The 22,659-nt window shown below is 42.5% G+C and overlaps 1 protein-coding gene across 1 annotated transcript in view; it reads left to right on the top strand.

The window, feature by feature from the left end:
- TMEM232 (transmembrane protein 232) overlaps window positions 1-9,122 on the top strand; it is a 258,845-nt gene extending 249,723 nt beyond the window's left edge. The window contains exons 13-14 of the mRNA XM_013965812.2: window positions 6,704-6,797; window positions 8,797-9,122. Coding sequence (XP_013821266.2) covers window positions 6,704-6,797; window positions 8,797-8,994 — 292 coding nt within the window. The 3' untranslated portion in view covers window positions 8,995-9,122. The remainder of the gene's footprint in view (window positions 1-6,703; window positions 6,798-8,796) is intronic.

Consider the following 22,659-nt stretch of genomic DNA (forward strand, 5'->3'; position numbering starts at 1 on the left):
TGTCTCTGCGTTTTAATATGATATCTAGGTTGGTCATAACTTTACTTCCAAGGAGCAAGTCTCCTTTAATTTCATGGCTGCAGTCATCATCTGCAGTGATCTTGGAGTCCAAAATAATAAAGTCTGTCGCTGTTTCCATTGTTTCCCCATCTATTTGCCATGAAGTGATGGGACCAAATGCCATGAAGTATACCAGAGAAAATGCCAATTTTAAGACTGCCAATTTATTCCACTTTGTTTTGACAAGCTTAGGATTTTAAGACACCATCTTTCCAGATAGGTTTTTCAGTACTTCCCATTAAATTCCAAACATTTGAAGTGTGCATCTCATTTAAGCCTCATCTTAATTGTTTTCTGTCCTTTATTGAGCCCATCTTTGCATTAAATGTTCCCTTGGTATCTCCAATTTTCTTGAAGAGATCTCTAGTCTTTCCCGTTCTGTTGTTTTCCTCTATGTCTTTGCATTGATTGCTGTGGAACGCTTTCTTATCTCTCCTTGCTATTCTTTGGAACTCTGCATTCACATGGATATATCTTTCCTTTTCTCCTTTGCCTTTAACTTCTCTTCTTTTCCCAGATATTTCTAAGGCTTCCCCAGACAACCATTTCACCATATTGCATTCTTTTTCTTGGGGATGGTTTTGATCATGGCCGCCTGTACAACGTTATGAACCTCCGTCCATAGTTCTTCAGGCACTCTGTTTACAAGATCTAATGACTTGGATCTATTTGTCACTTCCACTGTATAATCTTAAAGAAAATTAGAATACCAAGGAAACATTTCATGCAAAGATGAGCACAATAAAGGACAGAAGCAGTATGGATCTAACAGAAGCAGAAGATATTAAGAAGAGGTGGCAGGAATACACAGAAGAACTGTACAAAAGTGATCTTCATGACCCAGATAATCACGATGGTGTGATCACTCACCTAGAGCCAGACATCCTGGAATGTGAAGTCAAATGGGCCTTAGGAAGCATCACTATGAACAAAGCTAGTGGAGGTGATGAGATTCCAGCTGAACTATTTCAAACCCTAAAAGATGATGCTGTGAAAGTGGTGCACTCAATGTGCCAGCAAATTTGGAAAACTCAGCAGTGGCCACAGGACTGGAAAAGGTCAGTTTTCATTCTAATCCCTAAGAAAGGCAATGCAAAAGAATGCTCAAACTACCACACAATTGCACTCATCTCACGCCCTAGTAAAGTAATGCTCAAAATTCTCCAAGCCAGGCTTCAGCAGTACGTGAACCATGAACCTCCAGATGTTCAAGCTGGTTTTAGAAAAGGCAGGGGAATCAGAGATCAAATTGCCAACATCTGTTGGAGCATGTAAAAAAAGCAAGAGAATTCCAGAAAAACATCTTCTGCTTCATTGACTATGCAAAACATTTGACTGTGTGGATCACAACAAACTGTGGAAAATTCTCAGAGATGGGAATACCAGACCACCTGACCTGCCTCCTATAAATCCATATGCAGGTCAAGAAGCAACGGTTAGAACTGGACATGGAACAATGGACTGGTTCCAAATAGGAAAACGAGTACATCAAGGCTGTATATTGTCACCCTGCTTATTTAACTTATATGCAGAGTACATCATGAGAAATGCCAGGCTAGATGTAGCACAAGCTGGAATCAAGATTGCCAGGAAATAGATCAATAACCTCAGATATGCAGAGGACACCACCCTTATGGCATAAAGTGAAAAGAATTAAAGAGCCTCTTGATGAAAGTGGAGGAGGAAAGTGAAGAAGTTGGCTTAAAACTCAACATTCAAAAAATGAAGATCATGGCACCTGGTCCCATCACTTCATGGCAAATAGATGGGGAAACAATGGAAATAGTGAGAAACTTTATTTTGGGGGGTTCCAAAATCACTGCAGATGGTGACTGAAGCCTTGAAATTAAAAGATGCATGCTCCTTGGAAGAAAAGCTATCACCAACCTAGACAGCATGTTAAAAAGCAGAGACATTGCTTTGCTAACAAAGGTCTGTGTAGTCAAGGCTATGGTTTTTCCAGTAGTCATGTATGGACGTGAGAGTTGGACCATGAAGAAAGCTGAGAACCAACGAATTGATGTTTTTAAACTGTGGTGTTGGCAAGTCTCTTGAGAGTCCTTGGACTGCAAGGAGATAAAAGCTGTCAATCATTAAGGAAATCAGTTCTGAATATTCTTTGAAAGGACTGATACTGAAGCTGAAGCTCCAATACTTTGGCCACCTGATGCAAACAGCTGACTCATTTGAAAAGACCCTGATGCTGGGAAAGACTGAAGGTGGGAGGAGAAGGGGATGACAGAGGATGAGATGGCTGGATGGCATCACCGACTCAATGGACATGAGCCTGAGTGAACTCCAGGAGTTGGTGATGGACAAGGAGGCCTGGCGTGCTGCCGTCCATGGGGTCACAAGGAGTCGGACACGACTGAGCGATTGAACTGAAGTGAACTAATTGCTTTATCTTCCATTACTTTCTCACTTATTTCACTCTCATCTCTTTCAGTATCATTGAAAAACCATGGCTTAGTCCCCTCAATTTTTCTGATAATGACATTATCAGAGAATGGTATAGCCAAAACGTGTTTAGTGTTTGCCCCGTCATAGGTGCTTTATGCATTATTCCATTTTAATCTTAATAATACATAAAAAGAAGGCACTATTTTTTATGTTAAAAATGGAGACACTGAGGAACTGAGTGATTAATTAATACTAAGTGGCAAGATGAAAATTTGCCTAGAGATCTGAGTGCAGAACCTGTTTCTTAACAATTTTCCTGCATTCTTCTGTTTATGTCATTGAATATTTATCTCTCATTCGTCACGTTGACTTGCATTTTATTGTCTCATGTTGTATTACAGTTTTTTATGCATTTTTCTTTTCCAGTACAAACTATTCAACTGAGGTAACTAGAAAGCACAGATGCACAAGCGTATTCATCTAATCTTCCCATTTTAAAGACTTTCTAACATTGTTTTTATTGATGCATCTCTTTAATGTAAACTGTAATAATCCAAGAAGGAATTTGAGGCAACTTACTTGAGTACCTTTAACCTGAATGATTTTAAAAGTCTTGTCTCGTTTATGTTTTCACAGCATTTAGCACAATTCTTTGAATATCTGAAGTGCCCAGAGTTTACTGGATAGATATAGTTATCCCAGGTCTCAGCCCCCAGGTTCCCTCTAACTCACCAGTATTCTAGAATCACATTTTTCTTTAATATTTCAATAGCATGATGAGGGCCTCTATCTGCTCTTCTGCTCCGCGATACTTGTGAATCTCATGAGTTTGGAGAGGTTTCCATATATTTTCCCTGGTCACATGTCACGTGAGCTGTTTTCCTATGAATCCCTGGTATTAGCTCCACTCTGATGACTTACCTCCTGAGGCTGCCATCTTCTCGCTGTACTGGGCACTGTTCTGCTGACATAGAGTGCTGTGTGGTTGACTCGGCTTTATGGCCAGGGTTGGGCACTCTGGAGACAACGATTAGCAAACAATAGTGTCCACAATCATGCAGCTCATATTTAGTCAAGAAAATAAAACTCATAGAGGCACACAGATAAATGTCAAGTTACAACTGAGATAAGCATGATGAAGGAGAGGCCCATGGTGGATTGACAGCTGTGGTTACTGGGCTTGAACTGAGAAGATGAAGGATAAGTAAGCATTAACTAACACTGCAGCTAGTTAATGCACTCACCTCACACGCTGGTAAAGTCATGCTCAAAATCCTCCAAGCCAGGCTTCAGCAATACGTGAACCGTGAACTTCCAGATGTTCAAGCTGGTTTTAGAAAAGGCAGAGGATCCAGAGGTCAAATTGCCAACATCCACTGGATCATCAAAAAAGCAAGAGAGTTCCAGAGAAACATCTATTTCTGCTTTATTGACTATGCCAAAGCCTTTGACTGTGTGGATCACAATAAACTGTGGAAAATTCTGAAAGAGATGGGAACACCAGACCTTCTGACCTGTCTCTTGAGAAACCTGTATGCAGGTCAGGAAGCAACAGTTAGAACTGGACATGGAACACCAGACTGGTTCCAAATAGGAAAGGAGTACATCAAGGCTGTATATTGTCACCCTGCTTATTAACTTCTATGCAGGGTACATCATGAGAAATACTGGGCTGGAAGAAGCACAAGCTGAAATCAAGATTGCCAGGAGAAATATCAATAACCTCACATATGCAGGTGATACCACCCTTATGGCAGAAAGTGAAGAGGAACTAAAAAGCCTCTTGATGAAAGTGAAAGAGGAGAGTGAAAAAGTTGGCTTAAAGCTCAACATTCAGAAAACGAAGATCATGGCATCTGGTCCCATCACTTCACTGCAAATCGATGGAGAAACAGTGTCAGACTTTATTTTTTGGGGCTCCAAAATCACGGCAGATGGTGATTGCAGCCATAAAATTAAAAGATGCTCACTCCTTGGAAGGAAAATTATGACCAACCTAGACAGCATATTCAAAAGCAGAGACATTACTTTGCGAACAAAGGTCCGTCTAGTCAAGGCTATGGTTTTTCCAGTGGTCATGTGTGGATGTGAAAGTTGGACTATAAGGAAAGCTGAGTGCTGAAGAATTGATGCTTTTGAACTGTGGTGTTGGAGAAGACTCTTGAGAGTCCCTTGGACTGCAAGGAGATCCAACCAGTCTATCCTAAAGGAGATCAGTCCTGAGTGTTCCTTGGAAGGACTGATGCTGAAGCTGAAACTCCAATACTTTGGCCAACTGATGCGAAGACCTGACTCCCTGGAAAAGACCCTGATGCTGGGAAAGATTGAGGGCAGGAGGAGAAGGGGATGACAGAGGATGAGATGGTTGGATGGCATCACCAACTCAATGGACATGGGTTTGGGTGGACTCTGGGAGTTGCTGATGGACAGGGAGGGCTGGCGTGCTGCAGTCCATGGGGTCGCGGAGAATTGGACACGACTGAGCGGCTGAACTGAACTGAGCACTGCAGCAGAGAGGAGGGGGGAAAGGACTTTGCAGAAAGGGGCGACAGCGTGCACACATGAGCAGAACACACCGCAGCAGCTGCAGGAAAGCCCATGTGTTAGGAACGCATGGACCCCGGCCAAGAGGGAGAGGACACGTCTGGAGGAGCCAGGCCAGCCGCTGAGACAAATGCACAGCCTACTTCAGCCTCTTCAACAAGAAATATCATCTTTAAAAATAATATGGCAAAACCAATACAGTACTGTAAAGTAAAAAAATAAAAAATAAAAAATAAAAAAATAAGTTAAATCTTTCAAAAAAAAAAACACAATTGGTTTTATTTATTTTGCTGTGCCAGGTCTTCATTGCAGCATGCAGGATCTTATTTTTAGTTGCAGCATGTGGGATCTAGTTCCCCAACCAAGGATTGAGCCCAGGCCCCCTGCGTGGGAGCATGGAGTCTTAGCCACTGGACCACCAGGAAGTCCCAAGAGATGTAATCTTCATTCTAAAGCTACTGGGGATTTACTGAAGAGTTTGAAGCCAGGGATTGACGTGATCCATTTTGTATTTTGGAAAAAAAAAAAAAATCTGGCTACTCTATAGAGACAAGAATAAAAATAGTAAGGCATGGTGGATGCAGAGATTATAAACAAGGAGGTCTTAGTCCAGGAAAGACATAATTGTTTCGATAAGGAAAATAATCGTGGAGATGAAGATGAATGCAAGGATTTGAGGAACACCTAGTACAGCATGAAGCAACCCAGTGGCAGGAGAGAGGACGCCACAAGGGCAGAGGCAACAGCTTGAGAAATGCTCACTAGACACTACAGTCTTCAAAACTGATCAGGCATTTTGAATACGGAAATTTTCACCAGCTATCTCTCTCCATAGACCCTTTCCTAAGAGCCTCTCCTTTAAACCTATTTTCTCTCCTTTAAAACCATACTCTCTACCACCATTTTGTTGCATAACATATTTCTGCACTCACAGTAGTTTTTTGATAATAAATTCAATAATATAATTATGATGTGGAATGTTTAATGCTAAATCTCCACCAGTCGAGGGCCCAGCTTTGTACTGCCAGCACTTGCACTGAGCTGTTGCTAAAGTCTACTGCAGTTCCACACTTAGTAATATAAAGACTTGAAAGAAATATTGAAGTTATAGCATTTTTTTTTGGTAGATCTACAATCAAATTCTTAGGCTTAGAATTCCACCAGAACTTTCAAGGTCATGGGGCTGTGTACAGGGAGGGGCATTTTCATCTCCCCAGCGGGCACAGTCTACTTCAGGCTTCCTGAAGCCTTTCAGAGCATCTCGTTCACTGCTGCTGCTGCTGCTGCTGCTGCTGCTGCTGCTGAGTCGCTTCAGTCGTGTCCGACTCTGTGTGGCCCCAGAGACGGCAGCCCACCAGGCTCCTCTGTCCCTGGGGTTCTCCAGGCAAGAACACTGGGGTGGGTATCTCATTCACTACTGACTAGCTAAAGTATTTATATCTCCTAGGAGAGGTTGCCTTTTTATTATCTTCTTGTTCTCATTCTGTATGCCATACCTTATCATCAAAACTGTCAGTTTTAATAACCCAAATGGTTTACAGAAACTAAAAACTAATATTTAATTTTCTATACAGAGTAAGTCTTCCATGTTAGCAATATAGAATCAAAATGCATAACAATGGTGATTTGCAAAGCTGTATATTCCAGGGTGGAAGAGTATCTGTACCTGATATGGATCTGTTCTTGTGCTCTTTTGAAGGGAATATTCTTCTGTGGCAGAAGCTCCTTTGTTTCCTTATCCAGATTTTTTCACCAGGGCAGACAGAGAGTTGGCAAGAATCATTGACCATCACGTAAGTTTGATTTTCTTAAACTAGCAGGAAAAGCTTTGTTCTTTAAAGGCATTTTTAATCAGAAAGTGTAGTTCTGAGATGGAAACACTGATCATGGAACTCAAAAGTAGATTACGTTTTGATTGAGATTTGCCAAATTGAATTACATCTCACTGCACTGCCTATATATTTCAGTGCCTTCACTGGGGTGCAGAAGGTTTGGCTTTCTTTCACTTATAAAATACTAGCCTTATTCTGTCTCCTGAGTTAGTACCGATTTTTGTGAGTGTGTGATAGGAATCTGATGTTGAACACTGAACACTGATTTCTTCTGTAGTGTATTTTTAATGAAAGAGCAAAAATCTTTTGACTCAGGTTTTTCAGTGACCATTCTTTGCTCCTGGAGTATTAGAAGACTTTAATCATTCTGTTCTTTGTATCAGTTAAACAAGCAGTCACAAGGCAAGGCCATTGAACAGGTTTTAATCCACTGAACTATAATCAGTGATTTCTTGCCAAATCATTTATGACTGCTTCTTTTTAGGAGTAGAGTTACTTATATACTTATAAGTTACTTATATAGAGTTACTTATGTAAGTAGAATACCTATACTTTGCTTTTTCTTTTAATATAATGGGGATTCAATACTATGCAGAATGTGTTTAAATTAATTTTATCACCAGTTGTGTATTATTTCTCAGATTGTGTTTATATTCCCATGGTTGATTTCTTACATTCCTTTTATTAGTGATATTTTGAGAAAGAATAAGTGGTTATTTCATATACTGATCCCACTAAGTAGTTATTTATTCACAGAGTAAATACTTAAGGCACTGTAGCAACAGCCATAAGTATTGGGGTTTGGAAACTGAATGATATCCTAGAATTACAAAATGAGAGCTATAGTATTGCTATTTTATTCACTGATAACATTTATGCTACACCAACATATCATATGTACAAGGCATTATCACTATAATTCCTAATAGCTCGTCAACTGCAGCAGCTATAATTTTGCCATTCGCTTGGATTATCTGGACTACACTACAGAAGACAGCAGGTTGCCAGTGTATACATGCGCACATATATAGGGTCGCTTTAACAACAGAGTAAAAATCTTTTCCCTATCGTTCTGTACCCTTGAAAGAGTCGAAAGACTTTAGCCAGTCTGTGATTAAGCACACTGGCCTAAAGATACAGGGGACGCTGTTCTGAGTGATGGAGAGGAGGCCAGGAAATGCCTCCCAAGAGCCGCCATCTTTTCTTCCTTCCAAGGGTGTAAGCAGTGTCTAAGCATGCGCCGCCATCGGTTTTTCTACAGACGGGCAAGGCCATCCTTTCTGGAAAATATGTTTGAGAATGGATAGGGTCCAAATTGTTTGATCTGTGGCTGGCCTAATCAAATAGTAGTTTCACAGTACTAACCTGTAGAGGTTTATCGAAGTTTCTCTGAATATCACATTTTTTAAAAGTATTCATCTATATACATTTCCTTTGAAATAGCTATAACTATAGTGCTTTGTACTAATATCTCACACTTTACAAATGCTCTTACAGTAGTTAATTTAATCCTTACAAGTCTGTAAAACATTTACCAATAAGAAGAATGTAGCTGTATGATTCCGTTAATTGTTCAAGGTTTTAAAGATAGTGAATGACTGAGTCTACCTGCAAATCAAGATCTCTGGACTATAAATCTACTTTTCTGGTCAATTTTTCATAATTGCTCAATTTCTTGGCTTAAAATTACCAACCTGAATGGGGGAGGGAAGGTGGAGCCTGTAGGACCGACAGTAAGCCAAAGCACGCAGCTGCCCTGCAAGTGTCCTGCCGAGCCAGCTGAACGTTAGCAAGGGTCCCTGATGTGCAAGGCACGGGACAGACACTGAACTGCTGAGCGGACACTCAGGGGCCTTGCACGCTGCTGCTACTCCGCAGCGTGAGGACTGACTCGCTGAGTGAACTGATCTACTGTTTTCATGGAAAATCGTATGTGAACAACACCTTCTCTCTGTAACAGTGGCAGGAAGAGCGGAAGACGCGGCAGAAGGAAGACGCGATATGTGAGGCTGAAGAACGGAAAGATAAGGAGTTGCAGGAGCAAAACCGCCTGAGAGAGATAATGAAGAGAAGGGAAGAGAAGCTGCACAAGCAGACCAGACCTTATGAGCTTCCTCCTAGGGCCGAAGAAGTCTCCCTAGAGAAGAAAATGACCTAGCCTGCAACCGAGGTCCATATGCCAGAATTCGCTGCATGAAAGAGACCAAGAAAGCTGCAGGTTAGGGAAAAATTCTTAATTAAATGTAATTTCTTAGAAAGGAGTTTATCCTGGTGCAGGTTCTTTAATAGTCATAGCTTAGTCCTAAAAGAACAGTTAGCACTTGATCATATTTGAGTGACGTGTTTCACTAGTAAAATGTTTTCGAGAATGTGGCTAGAGCTAACTGATTCTTATCTCATGATCATACACATAACGATTCTCAGAGTACTGACATTCACTGAAGAGTTAGACAGACACGATTATTGCATATAATCGTATATTGCCTATAATGATTATGCAAATTGTTAATGAGTCACAAATAAGAACTATTTCTTAAAATGGGATGAACATCAATCAGTACTCCTATAATAACCATGACACTAATGAAATATGTAAGGCTCCTGCTTGGAACCTTACATATTTGTATTTCATGGTCAATCTATGCCAAGTCTAACCACATGTCAGAAGCTTGCGTATGTGCGTATTAAGTCGCTTGAGTTGTGTCAGGCTCTTTGCAACCCTATGGACCATGGCCCACCAGCCACCTCTGGTCTATGGGATTCTCTGGGTGAGAATAGTGGAGTGGGCTGCTGTGCCCTCCTCTGGGGGATCTTCCCGACCCAGGGATCGAGCCCACGTATCTTATGTCTCCTGCCCTGGCAGGCAGGCTCTTCACCATCTGAGAAGCTAGAGTGCAATCCAATGACATAATCTCTAGGGGACACCACTGTAGCCTTCTGCATGATGGTGATTTTACTTTGCCAGGTGAGGTCACGAGAATGGACTTGTGGTCCTAGAAGCACTAACTGGAGGGATCCTTCCCGTCGGGAGTCATTTCTAAATGTCGTTTCACCTCTTCCGACACTCCCAGTCTAGGGGTAGAGTAACAGATTGGGGCTCTTATGATACCTTACACGACTTATCTAAAAATGATAAATAACCCTACCGCAGTTTTGCACAAGTGACTTAATCATACTCAAAAGACAGATATTTTATCAGGATGTCAAACCCAAATGGCTTCCAGGTAAGAAAGGTCACATAGTTGGTGTCAGACTATAGAATATCTACCCCATCTAAGAAACTTGCCACCACCTCACTCCACTCCGCAATGTGCTGTAGGACCATCTGGTCTTTAAAAGAGATGCCCTCGATCTTTTTTAAAATAAGTTATTATATTTCAAAATGTTGGCAGCCAATTAAAAAAAGCTCACATCCTTTTGGGGTAGATTTGACACATGGGCCGTATGTCTGTGACCTGCATTATGTGAATTTATAAAATCATTCTTTAAGGGAACAGTAGCGGGCGGTAGAAATGGGTGCGGGGAAGGGTGTTCCTCTCTCGATTTCCTCCAAAGCTGATTCAAACTTACATCGCTCCCCATCCTTCTCTCCTCACACAGAGAATATGCAAGTTCTCAGAAATAATCTCTCCCAAGGCACCTTTCCAAATACTCTCACGAAGCTTTGCTTTTCTCACGTGTGAGGAAGAGACCTCTTCAGTCCCTGCCCTGAAGGCCAGCCAGCCCTCTTCTCGGAATCCTGTCCCATCGAAACCCTTCCTCCGCCGTTTGCTGTCTCCCCAGAAGTCTCTCAGGCTTCCCAGGCGGCACTGGCAATAAGGAGTCTGCCTGCCAGTCCGTGAGACACGGTTCAGTCCCTGGGTCGGGAGGATCCCCTGGAGGAGAGCAGGGCAGCCCACTCCAGTGTTCCTGCCTGGGAAATCCCACGGACAGAGGAGCCTGGCGGGCTGCAGTCCTCGGGGTCGGACACCGCTGCGCTGCTGGGCACGCACGCTCACTGAAGCTGCTCCCTGTAGCCATGAAGGCCTCAGTGTCCCACCACCCTCCTATCCGCACTGTGCTCAGTGTTACCAAACTCTAAGTGCCGGTTAGGGTACTAATCTTTCTTCTGGGTTGTAAAGAGGTGGAGTCCCTGGGCTGGAAATTGTGGGGAAAGGATTCTGGAGATCTAATGGCTACCTGTAAGAATTTTATAAAATCCTGCCCTATCACAATCACCCTTGAGAAACCCAGCGCCAGCAATTTCTGAGCCATTCTTGTGTTCGGAGGCAAGGGCTAACCTGCCTTCAGGCTTCTGAGCTGCAGGCCTGGGTCTTTCTTTCCTGTTCTGCTGATCTCTTCCCACGTGTTCTCCTGCTTTCTGACGTCCACGGTTGTCTTAGTATTCCAGGGTGCTTTTTACCTACTCTCCTTATGGATTCGTATCTTTTAAGAAAGTCCTTTTTCTATCACGGGGGTGGAAATTTGGAAAGGAACTCGAAAAGAATACACATACCCACTTGCATAAAGAAATGAAGGCTACATAAATTGAAGAATAGATGCGTAAATAAAGGGATAAGGATTGGGATTAACCACCTGGATAGACAGGTAAATACCTTTCTTCTTAAATTATTCTCTAAATTTTTATACTTAAGTTATTCTTTAGAATTCAGCAGCACACGTCTCTCATGGTTGTCCTCCTGCGTCCTGGAATATGAGGAGAGACCGGGGCTTGAAGCTCTGGGTTCACCTTCTGGCAATCCTCCTGGCAGCCGTGAAACAGTGAGCACAGGACTGAACCTAATTGAGCTTCAGTTATTTATTTTAAAAATTAATTTACAACTTTATTCATGCAAAGAGTAGTATCATTCAGAAGCTAATCAGGAAGACATAGACCTGTTAGTCATTTTGAACAGAGAATGTAACGTAAGGCACTGTTTTGAAAGGTGTCACAGAATTAAGGAAGTGAAAGGCAACATAAAGACAACACAGAAACAGGACGACTACCAGCTCTAGAGCCAGGGACCAGAGGGGAGGGCTGGGTGACCGCCTCTAGAAGCGTGAGAGGGGGCGCACGGCGGGGCTCAGCCCTCTGAGGGAGCCCGGCCCGCTCTGGCCGCTCCCTCTGAGGGGACAGGGAAGTAGCTCTGGGGACCCACAGGGGTGAAAAGGACACTGGGCTGACTGTTGGCCGCTGATCCAGGCCGCCAGGAGGAGCAGGACAGGAGTGAGCCCCACCTTCCGCCCCCTAGAGCTCTGCCCAAGCGCACCCGGCTCCAGCATCAGAGAGCAGAGGGGAGGACGAGAGGAGCCGGAGGGCACGAGCTAAATGGCGGGGAAACGTGTGCAGCTCAATGCCAAGAGCAGATTGGGCCAACAGTGAAATTATTCCTTGCTTCTCTCTGGCATGTTAGGTGCTCTTCTCTGGTTTTCTTCCTCCTAGTTTTCCCTTTTAAGTTAATGTGAAGTTACTTTAAAAGAAACGTTCGCTACATTTATTCTTTACCAAGACTGCTGATGCTGTTCCCTTAGTCGCTCAGTCGTGTCCAACTCTTTGCAACCCCATGGACTGTAGACAACCAGGCTCCTCTGTCCATGGGATTTCCCAGGCAAGAATACTGGAGTGGGGTGCCACGACCTTCTCCAAAGATTGCTGGGAGAAATATCAAAACCCTTAGATATGCAAATGATACCACTCTAACAGAAAGTCAAGAGGAATAAAAAGCCTGTAGATGAGGGTGAAAGAGGAGAGTAAAACAGCTGGCTTAAAACAACATGGCATCCAGCCCCATCACTTCATGGCAGATAGATGGGGAAGAGCTGGAAACAGTGACGTATTTTATTTTCTTGGGCTCCTAAAACAATGCGTATGGTGACTATAGCCATGAAATTAAAAGATGCTGACTCTTCGGAAGAGAAGCTATGACAAACCTAGTTCAGTTCAGTCGCTCAGGCGTGTCCAGCTCTTTGCGACCCCATGAACCACAGCATGCCAAGCTTCCCTGTCCATCACCAACTCCCGGAGTCTACCCAAAACCATGTCCATTGAGTCAGTGGTGCCATCCAACTATCTCATCCTCTGTTGCCCCCTTCTCCCACCTTCAATCTTTCCCAGCATCAGGGTCTTTTCCAATGAGTCAGGTCTTCGCATCAGGTGGCCAAAGTATTGGAGTTTCAGCTTCAACATCAGTCCTTCCAGTGAATATTCAGGACTGATCTCCTTTAGGATGGACTGGTTGGATCTCCTTGCAGTCCAAGGGACTCTCAAGAGTCTTCTCCAACACCACAGTTCAAAAGCATCAATTCTTTGACGCTCAGCTTTCTTTATGGTCCAACTCTCACATCCATACATGACTACTGGAAAAACCATACCTTTGACTAGACGGACCTTTGTTGGCAAAGTAATGTCTCTGCTTTTTAACATGCTGTCTAGGTTGGTCATAACTTTCCTTCCAAGGAGTAAGCGTCTTTTAATTTCATGGCTGCGGTCACCATCTGCAGTGATTTTGAAGCCCAGAAAAATAAAGTCAGCCACTGTCTCCACTGTTTCCCCAACTATTTGCCATGAAGCGATGGGACCAGAGGCCATGATCTTAGTTTTCTGAATGTTTAGCTTTAACCTAACTTTTTCACTCTCCTCTTTCACTTTCATCAAGAGGCTTTTTAGTTCCTCTTCACTTTCTGCCATAAGGGTGGTGTCATCTGCATATCTGAGGTTATTGATATTTCTCCTGGCAATCTTGACGACAAACCTAGACAACGTATTAAAAAGCAGAGACATCACTTTGCCAACACAGGTCTATATAGTCAAAGCTGTGGTTTTTTCCAGTAGTCATGTATGGATGTGAGAGTTGGATCATAAAGAAGGCTGAGCACTAAAGAATTGATGCTTTCAAATGGTGGTGTTGGAGAAGACTCTTTAGAGACCCTTGGACTGCAGGGAGATCCCACAAGTCAATCCTAAAGGAAATCAACCACAAATACTCATTGGAAGGACTGAGGCTGAAGCTGAAGCTCCAATACTTTGGCTACCTAATGCAAAGAAACAACTCATTAAAAACAGTCTGGTGCTAGGAAAGATTGAGAGCAGCAGGAGAAGGGGCTGACAAAGGATAAGATGGTTGGATGGCATCATTGACACAATGGACATGAGTTTCAGCAAGCTCTGGGAGGTAGTGAAGGACAGGGAAGCCTTGCATCCTGCAATTCATGGGTTGGCAAAGAGTCAGACATGACTTAGTGACTGAATAACATCATCTTTATTACAAACCCTTAGTTCTTTCAACAAGTACTTCATTTAAACAGATTCAGCTGGTTCTTTGTAGTTTTCTCAATATTAATTCCATCTCAGCACTCACAAAGGGTTCTCTGGGCTTCAGGGCGGGTTTCACACCAGGTGGATTATTCCAGCTCCTCTTGAGTTGGTCAGTCTTGGTGGTTTATTTTCCTAGTCTTCCCACTTTGAGAAAGGGGACGAGAACAAGAAAGGCACCCCACGTCTACTTCCCTTTACATCTCTTACAACTCTCATTTATCTTTGAGGCTACTATTTGGAAGTGTTAACCTATCTTAGCTCAGAATTTCCATTTTAGCCTCTTTTCTATGCTACTCTATACTCTTTGCATACTTTTATTTTGAAAGAACAAATTTAAGTCTTCCTGTATCATTTATTATGAATTCTCTAAAGGATTTCTCTTAGCAACCACCTAAGCAACTTCTTTATCACACAAACTACCTCACAGGCCTTTTACCTTATGGAGAATGAATATTTATAGGAATGTTAGTTTCACTAGGGTGTTTGAAATTAAAAGGCATATATTGGGGAGGAGACAGAAAGGAGGAATAGTAAATACTCAGTAACAGAAACATAAAAATAAGCACTTCCTTTAGTGCATTTAAAAAAGGAAAATAAAAAGATTTACAGTGTTTATAGGGCATGACCTAAAGTTTAAGGAAGAAAATATTCAGGACAAATATTTACTTTCACTAATGTCACTAATTTTGACATTAGTGAGTGGTTGTTTGGGAGAGAGTGGTATATAGAGGCAATTTAATAATAATTTAAAAGGAAATTCACAGCAACAATTTGGAAAACTCTGTAGTATGTTTACAATTACCATTCAAGTAAATGATTCTTCTGCTTTTACCAGAAAAAAATCCTCTCTGGGACATATGACTGTAATTGTCCACGAGCTGATTCTGAATGACCTTCCTAATGGGAGACAGAGATCAGAAAGATGATGGACTTGGAGGGTATGGGGCTCATCTCCCTCCACAAAAGGAGACAGGGATCAGAAGGATGATGGACTTGGGGGGTGTGGGGCTCACCTCCCCCCACAAGCACGCCAACAATGAATCTACATGTGGGACCGTTCTCGCAGAACACTGTCTGGAAACGGGCAGAAGATCTCCTCCTATACAACCAAAGCTGCAAGACAGATCTCCATGAATCCAGGTAGAACAGAAAATAAAAAAGGGTCAGGACGGGACTGGTGTCCCCTGGGAAGGATCTGTAAGGGAGAGAAGGTTCACGCGGGCAGACTCCTCGACCTGGGAAGTACCCTGTCCTGCTGGGAAATCCGCTGGGCAGATGGAGGGGCTGGAGAAGCCTAGACTCTGTTCTCAGGGACTGTGCCCACGCAGGGCAGAGGGAGACTGGTGCCTTGACACATTTCCCGGATCCCAAGAGGAGAAACCCTTGGACTGGGAAATGCGGCCCCGCGTGCTCCATGTTGCAGCTTGGCACCAAATCAGGGCGGAGAAGCCGTCTACTTGCAGACAGACCAGAGTCCCTGAGTATGATCCTGGCCAGACGTGGAGGCCATAGTCAGCTCACACATGGGAGTGACTGAGTGAAAGGGGCAGGCTTGTCAGCCTGCACGCCAGCAGCATCAGCGGGACGCGCAGCAGCTAAGCTCTGCTTCCAGGCAGGTAGACCCGGGAAGAGGACTCAGTCTAGCAGCCTGAGCGCAGCCCGGGGCCTGGAGCGTGGTCCTCGGGAGCTGTGGAGGCCACTGCGGCGGGCACTCAGCGGCAGGCGTGGGCTGGTGGGAGGCCACTGCGGCGGGCACTCAGCGGCAGGCATGGGCTGGTGGGAGGCCACTGCGGCGGGCACTCAGCGGCAGGCGTGGGCTGGTGGGCAGCTGCAGCAGACACTGTCAGCACACGCTGACACAGAAACACGTCTGGGTGCCGAGTCTCGGCTGGACCCGCCCTGGGCCGGAGTGTACAACATTTCCTTCCCCAGTAGGAGCCCTCGCGCTCTGCCACTCCGCGCTGATCCGGGATGGGCAGATTCTGGGGAAGGTCCGCCCCAGAGCAGTCCGGCTCCCCGACAGCGGCACAGCCACTGAAGCGCCTGTGGCCGCAGCTCAGCACGAGGTCTGGGACGAACACGCCGGAGAGAGGGATGCAGCCTCGGGCTGTCTGGGTGGAACCGGGGACGCCGCACGGGTGGCTCAGATACTCACTGACCACGTGGGCCTCGCAGGCTTCAGCGCTCACCTCCTGTGGGGCAGGGCGTGCTCTCAAGGGTACCCACTTCCAGTGTCAGATCTAGACACCCAGCCACACCCCCTGTCAAGGAGATAATGGCCAGGGCGCTCTGGGGAAAGGTGTTGCTGGTATCCATACAGAAAGCGGCCCTTGAGCCAAAAATACTGGACTCACACCGTCTGCACAGGGCTGTTCCCATATAAACAGTCCATTCAGGACTGCAGTAGATAATGTTTCTCCTAATTGATAGAGGCAGAGGAACTGAAATAAAATTAAAAAACAGAGGAAGTACACCAAATTAAAAGAATATGAGAAATCCCCTGAAAGAACAACTAACCTCATCAGTCTACTAGACCCTTAGTTCAAAAAGAAGGCACCAAAAATGCTAAATGAATTAAGGGAGATTATGGATGAAAATGCAAATAGATGTAACAGAAGTACAACTATGAAGGGACCAGGCAAAACGAGACAATTCAGTGGTTGAGATAAAAACCAGTGTAGAAGCAAGGGACAGCAGGCTGAGTGGCGCAGAAGGGCAAGTGGTCTGGAAGCAGGACAATGGAAAGCGCCCGGTCGGAGCCGCAGACGGGCCAACGGAAAGGGAAGCAACGCGAGGGCTCTGTGGGGTGACATAGAGCATGCCCACCCGCACATAACAGCGCTTTCAGAAGGAGAAGAGACAGAGAGAACTGAAGATATACGCAAAGGGTCGTAGCCGAAAGTATCAGAAGCATAAAGATGGAAGCATATCTGGGCACAGGAAGCGCAGAGGGTCCCGAACAAGGTGAAGCCAAACCAAGACAAACCGGAATTGAAGCGGCAAAAGCTAAAAAGGGGGTAAAAACGCAGCAAGAAAAAACGTTATAAGCAAACCTCGATGAAGCTATCATCTGATTCCCCTAAAGAAGATTTGCAGGCCGGAAGGGAGTGGCAAAATATAGTCAAAGTCTTGAAAGAGAAAACTTGCAACCTAGGACACTCTGCTCAGAAAGATTACCATTCAGAATAGAAGGAGAGATGAATAATTAGAAAAGGCAAAAATACTGGACTCGCACAGTCTACACAGGGGTATTCCCATCAAAAATCAAAGTAATTCAGCAATACTAACCCCACCCTAAAAGAAATAAAGTTCTTCTCTATACACGAAAGAAACAAGAATCTATAGAAAAGGAAAAATCAGAATAGGAAAGGCAAATATATAAAAGGATTGAAGATCACTTAAAAAACCAATAAAAAACTTTTTAAAAACCATCAAAAATTGTAAAAGCAATTATAAGTACAATTAATAGATACAATGAATAGTAAGCATGAAGAACTACAATAAAGATATATATACACCTATGATTACATATATATAAGCACTTTGCTATACACCTGAAATTAACACAGCATTGTAAATCAGCTATAGTTCAATTAAAAATAAGTGCTTAATATGAATTTAAAGAGAAAAAGGAAAATCTCAAATTAAAAATCTAACCTACCACCTAAAAGAATGAGAAGAACAACCAAAACTTAAATTCAGCAGAAAGGAGGAAATATTAAGGATTAGAAAGAAAATAAAATATAGATAGAAAACAGTAAGAAATGCCAAGAAAACTAAGAGCTGATTTTTGTAAGTGTAAACAAGATTTATACTTTAGTTATAAAATGAAATTTATTTTTATATAAATAATATTTATATGATATATCATTATTATTTATAAATTAAATATTTATATTTATTAACTATTCACTGTATTAATTTATAATGTAAGTGATAACATAAATTAATAATAAATAAATTATATTAAGATATAAATGTTTATTGATTATTAAAATTATTAATTATTAAAATAAACATTTATTTTATAAATAAATTTATACAGAATACTTATACAGAACACTATCCAGGTTCACCAAGAAGGAAAGAGAGAGAGAATCCAAATTAAAAAAATAAGAAATGAAAGAGCAGAAATAACAACAATACCAGAGAAAATTTTAAATCCTAACAGAATACTATGAACAGCTACAGCCAACATATTGGAAAAACTAAAATAAATGGACAAGTTTCAAGAAACATACTGCCTGCCAAAATTGAATAAAAAAATAGATAATTTGAACAGACTGATCACTAGAATGGAAATAGAATCTGTAGAAAATCTTTTTTTTTGCAAACAAAATCCAGTACTGGATGGCTTTGCCAGAGAATTCTACCAAACATACAAAGAATTTATGCCTCATCTTCTCAACTCTTCCAAAAGACTGAAGAAAAAGGAACACTCTCAAAGGCATTCTCTGAAGCCACCATCACCCTGATACCAAAGCCTTTGATAAATATTAGATGCAAAATTCTCAATAAAAATAAGCTAGCTGAATCCAACAATGCATTAAAAAGCATCATTAACCATGATCAGGTTAAATTCATCCCAAGGTCACAAGGATGGTTTGATGTACACAAATCAATCAATGTGATACGTTAACAAAAGAAAAGACCCAAACCACACAGTCTTCTTAACAGATGAAGAAAAGCATTCGACAAAAATCAGTATGTTTTCATGATAAAAACTCTCACCAAAATGGGAATAGAAGGAACATATCTCAACATAACAAAAACCATTTATGACAAACTCACAGCCAACACAATACTCAAAGGTGAAAAGCTGAAAGCCTTCCTGCTAAATTCAGGACCAATATAAGGATGCCCAATCTCTCCACGTCTATTCAAACAGTACTGGAAGTCCTAGCCCCAGCAACCAGACAAGAAAAGGAAGAAGGCATCCAATTGAAAGGAAAGAGGTAAAATTATCCTGTTTGCAGATGACTTGATACTGTATAGAGAGAACCCCAAAGTCTCCACACAGATGTTATTAGAACTAATAGATGGTGTCAGTAAGGCATCCGGAGACAAGATCAGTACACAGAAATCTCTTGTATTTATTTATATTAGCAATGAAATGTCAGAAAGATAAATTTTTAAAAACTCCCATTAAAAATCACATTTAAAAGATACCTGGGAATAAACGTAACCAAGGAAGTAAAAGACGTATATGCTGAAAGGAAGCATTACTATGAACAAAGCTGGTGGAGGTGACGGAATTCCAGTTGAGCTATTTCAAATTCTAAAAGATGATGCTATGAAAGTGCTGCACTCAATATGCCAGCAAATTTGGAAAACTCAGCAGTGGCCACAGGACTGGAAAAGGTCAGTTTTCATTCTAATCCCAAGGAAAGGCAATGCCAAAGAATGTTCAAACTACTGCACAATTGCACTCTTATCGCATGCTAGCAAAGTAGTGCTCAAAATTCTCCAAGCCAGGCTTCAACAGTATGTGAACTGAGAACTTCCAGATGTTCAAGCTGAATTTAGAAAAGGCAGAGGAACCAGAGATCAAATTGCCAACATCTGTTGGGTCATGGAAAAAGCCAGAAAAAACATCTATTTCTGCTTTATTGACTATGCCAAAGCCTTTGACTGTGTGGATCATAACAAACTGTGGAAAATTCTTCCAGAGATGGGAATACCAGACCGCCTGACTTGCCTCTTGAGAAACCTCTATGCAGGTCAGGAAGCAGCAGTTAGAACCGCGCGTGGAACAGTGGACTGGTTCCAAACTGCGAAAGGAGTGCGACAAGGCTGTGTATTGTCACCCTGCCGATTCTCCAGGCAAGAACACTGGAGTGGATTGCCATGCCCTTCTCCAGGGGGTCTCCCCAGCCCAGGGGTGGAACCCTGTCTCTTGTGCCTCCTGCACTGACAGGCAGGTTCTTTGCCACTAGCAGCACCAACTGGTAAGGGTCTACTGCATAGCACGGGGAGCGTTTCTCAGTGCTCAGTACTGACCCACTTGGGAAAGGAACCTAAAAAAGAGTGCATAGATGTATACGCATGACTGATTCACTTTACTGTACTCTTGAAACTAACCCAGCATTGCAAATGAACTATACTTTAAAAAATGCAAATGTGTCTACATACAAAACAGAAATAGTCTCACAGACATTGAAAACAAACTTACGGTTACCAAATGGGAAAGGGACGGGGGAGGGATATATTAGGAATACGGGTATAACAGACAAAAACTACTATATACAAAATACATAAGCAACAAGGATTTACTGTTTAGCACAGGGAACAGTGGTCAGTGTCTTAAAGTGATAAGCTATAATGAAAAATAATTAAACGTACAAATATTCACACACATATACATATATGCAATTGAAACACTTGGATATGAGCCTGAAATTAACACAGTATTTTAAATCAATTATACTTCAAAAAAATCCAAAGAAAGTAACAGTGTATTATCTATGAATTCTTGAATTGCTTAAACTCCTTAATTAGTAAATACAGTCCCTTCTTCTCATATACCATCGTATCCATCTCACTGAGTTCATACCACAAGCGTCTATAGCAGGGTTTCTACCGCAGTCAGACTTTTAATACTGGGGGCTGGAGAACTGTTTAATGTGGGGGGCTTCTGTGTGTTTGAAACCTGTTTGGCAGCACCCCTGTCTGCAAGCTCCAGATACCAGATACCAATGGCAGCCCCACCCCTCGTCCACTGCGAGTCCTGACAGCAAGCAGTGCCCCAAGGGGCACCGCTGCTCTTGGTTGAGGCTGAAGGCTCTGTCCTCTCGTTAAGCTCCACTTCCCTATTTGCAGCTTAATTTCTTAGTGATGTTTCCAGGTTGCTTCCAGATTTCATCCCACTCCTTGCACATTGAGCTCTGGCTTTTGGTCAGCCAGTGACTCTCAGAATCACCATGGGTCTCACGAAGCCCCTTTACCCCTCCTTACTGCCCCATTTGCTGGAGTGGCAACTTGGGAAAGAGCATCCCTGTTTGTTTTCTATGTGGTTAATCAACAATATTGATCATCTTGCCCGCGGGCTGAGTGTAAACAATGACAGGAATTTATGGAAACCTGCTCTGCCAAAGCCTGTGTGGGAAAGACATGCCTAGTAACAAATTCAACCCGCACTGGGTTCTACAGCCTTAGGCTGGCCACTTGAGACTTCAAGTGTTTGTAAGGCTCCTTACACTAATGCTAGCCGTTTTCTCTGACATGCAGTATGTGTTTGGAAACTTACAGTAAAACTCATTTTGAATTATCATCTTCCATAACATAGATTCATATGCTTACACAGTTCTGTGAATTTTGTTGACGATTTGGTTACTTTTGAGCTACATGCATTTTCCATAGTGACATAGATTTCAAGGATAATTTGGCTTTAATGTTACTCAATCTCACTTTTTCCTCCAATCATTCTAGCTAAGGGAGCTGTTTACATAATACCTAGTGCCTAGTTTTGTTGTTGTTTTTTTAATTCCTGCTTCATTGCAAAGCCAAAAATAAACAAAATAAATGAATTTCCAAAGCATTTTTTAGTTGGTAGGTCACTGTGGTATCCACCTTTCCAGTGAATTTCCCAAGTTGACTCTGTTCTGGAAAAGGCAGATCCTCTTTTATGAATTAATGAACAGGATAGACGCTAAACATTTTATTTTATTTTTAATTTTTATTTTACTTCATTTTACTTTACAATACTGTATTGGTTTTGCCACACAGTGACATGAATCCACCATGGGTGTGCGTGTGCACCTTTTAAAATACACAGTCATCCTATTAGAAACCCAGTGACGCTCGACTGCCTACTCTCAATGTCTTTTTCAGGACATTCATACCTTTATTTCATTGGAAAACTGAATTTGAGTAAGTGCTAAGTTCTCAGGAAGCCTGACCATAGATAGCTCCTGGTAGACTCACGTCAGTCAGAAGTCAAAGAAAGAAAAACCCAACTCTCAGAAACAGTCTTTCAATTAAGTTAAACAACTATCAATCATTCCCCTGACCTGGTTGTGGGAGGAGGGTGAAAAGAAAACTAAAACCTAACTATTCTTAAGTACCAAATAATAAATGTTTGCAGTCCCTTGAAGAAGAGCTTGACAGTCAGTCATTTAATACCTCCCCTGGGGAGCCCTTTCTTATGAGAATAGGGAGAAGACAAGAGGAATAAGACAGCTCCTTCGATGTCATACTTGAGGAGCTCTCAGAATTGATAGCTGATGCTTTCGTTTTGCAGAGAAGAATATTGAGCACTTCTGATTCACCAAGCTAAACATGAAACATTCATTAGTTTACCCAACACAGCTAGACTGTGACTTAGGTACAGTTATTTCTGCTGAATCACGAGGAAACAGAGATTCTTAGCAGGAAACGAGGCTTCCCAGGCGGTGCAGTGGGAAAGAATCCACCTGCCAATGCAGGAGACGTGGGTTCAATCCCTGGCTCGAGCAGATCCCCTGGGGTGGGAAACGGCAACCCACTCCATTATTTTTGCCTGGAAAATTCCATGGACAGAGGAGACTGATG

This window comes from Capra hircus, chromosome 7, assembly GCF_001704415.2.
Source record: "Capra hircus breed San Clemente chromosome 7, ASM170441v1, whole genome shotgun sequence".
In the NCBI taxonomy this organism is placed as follows: domain Eukaryota; kingdom Metazoa; phylum Chordata; class Mammalia; order Artiodactyla; family Bovidae; genus Capra; species Capra hircus.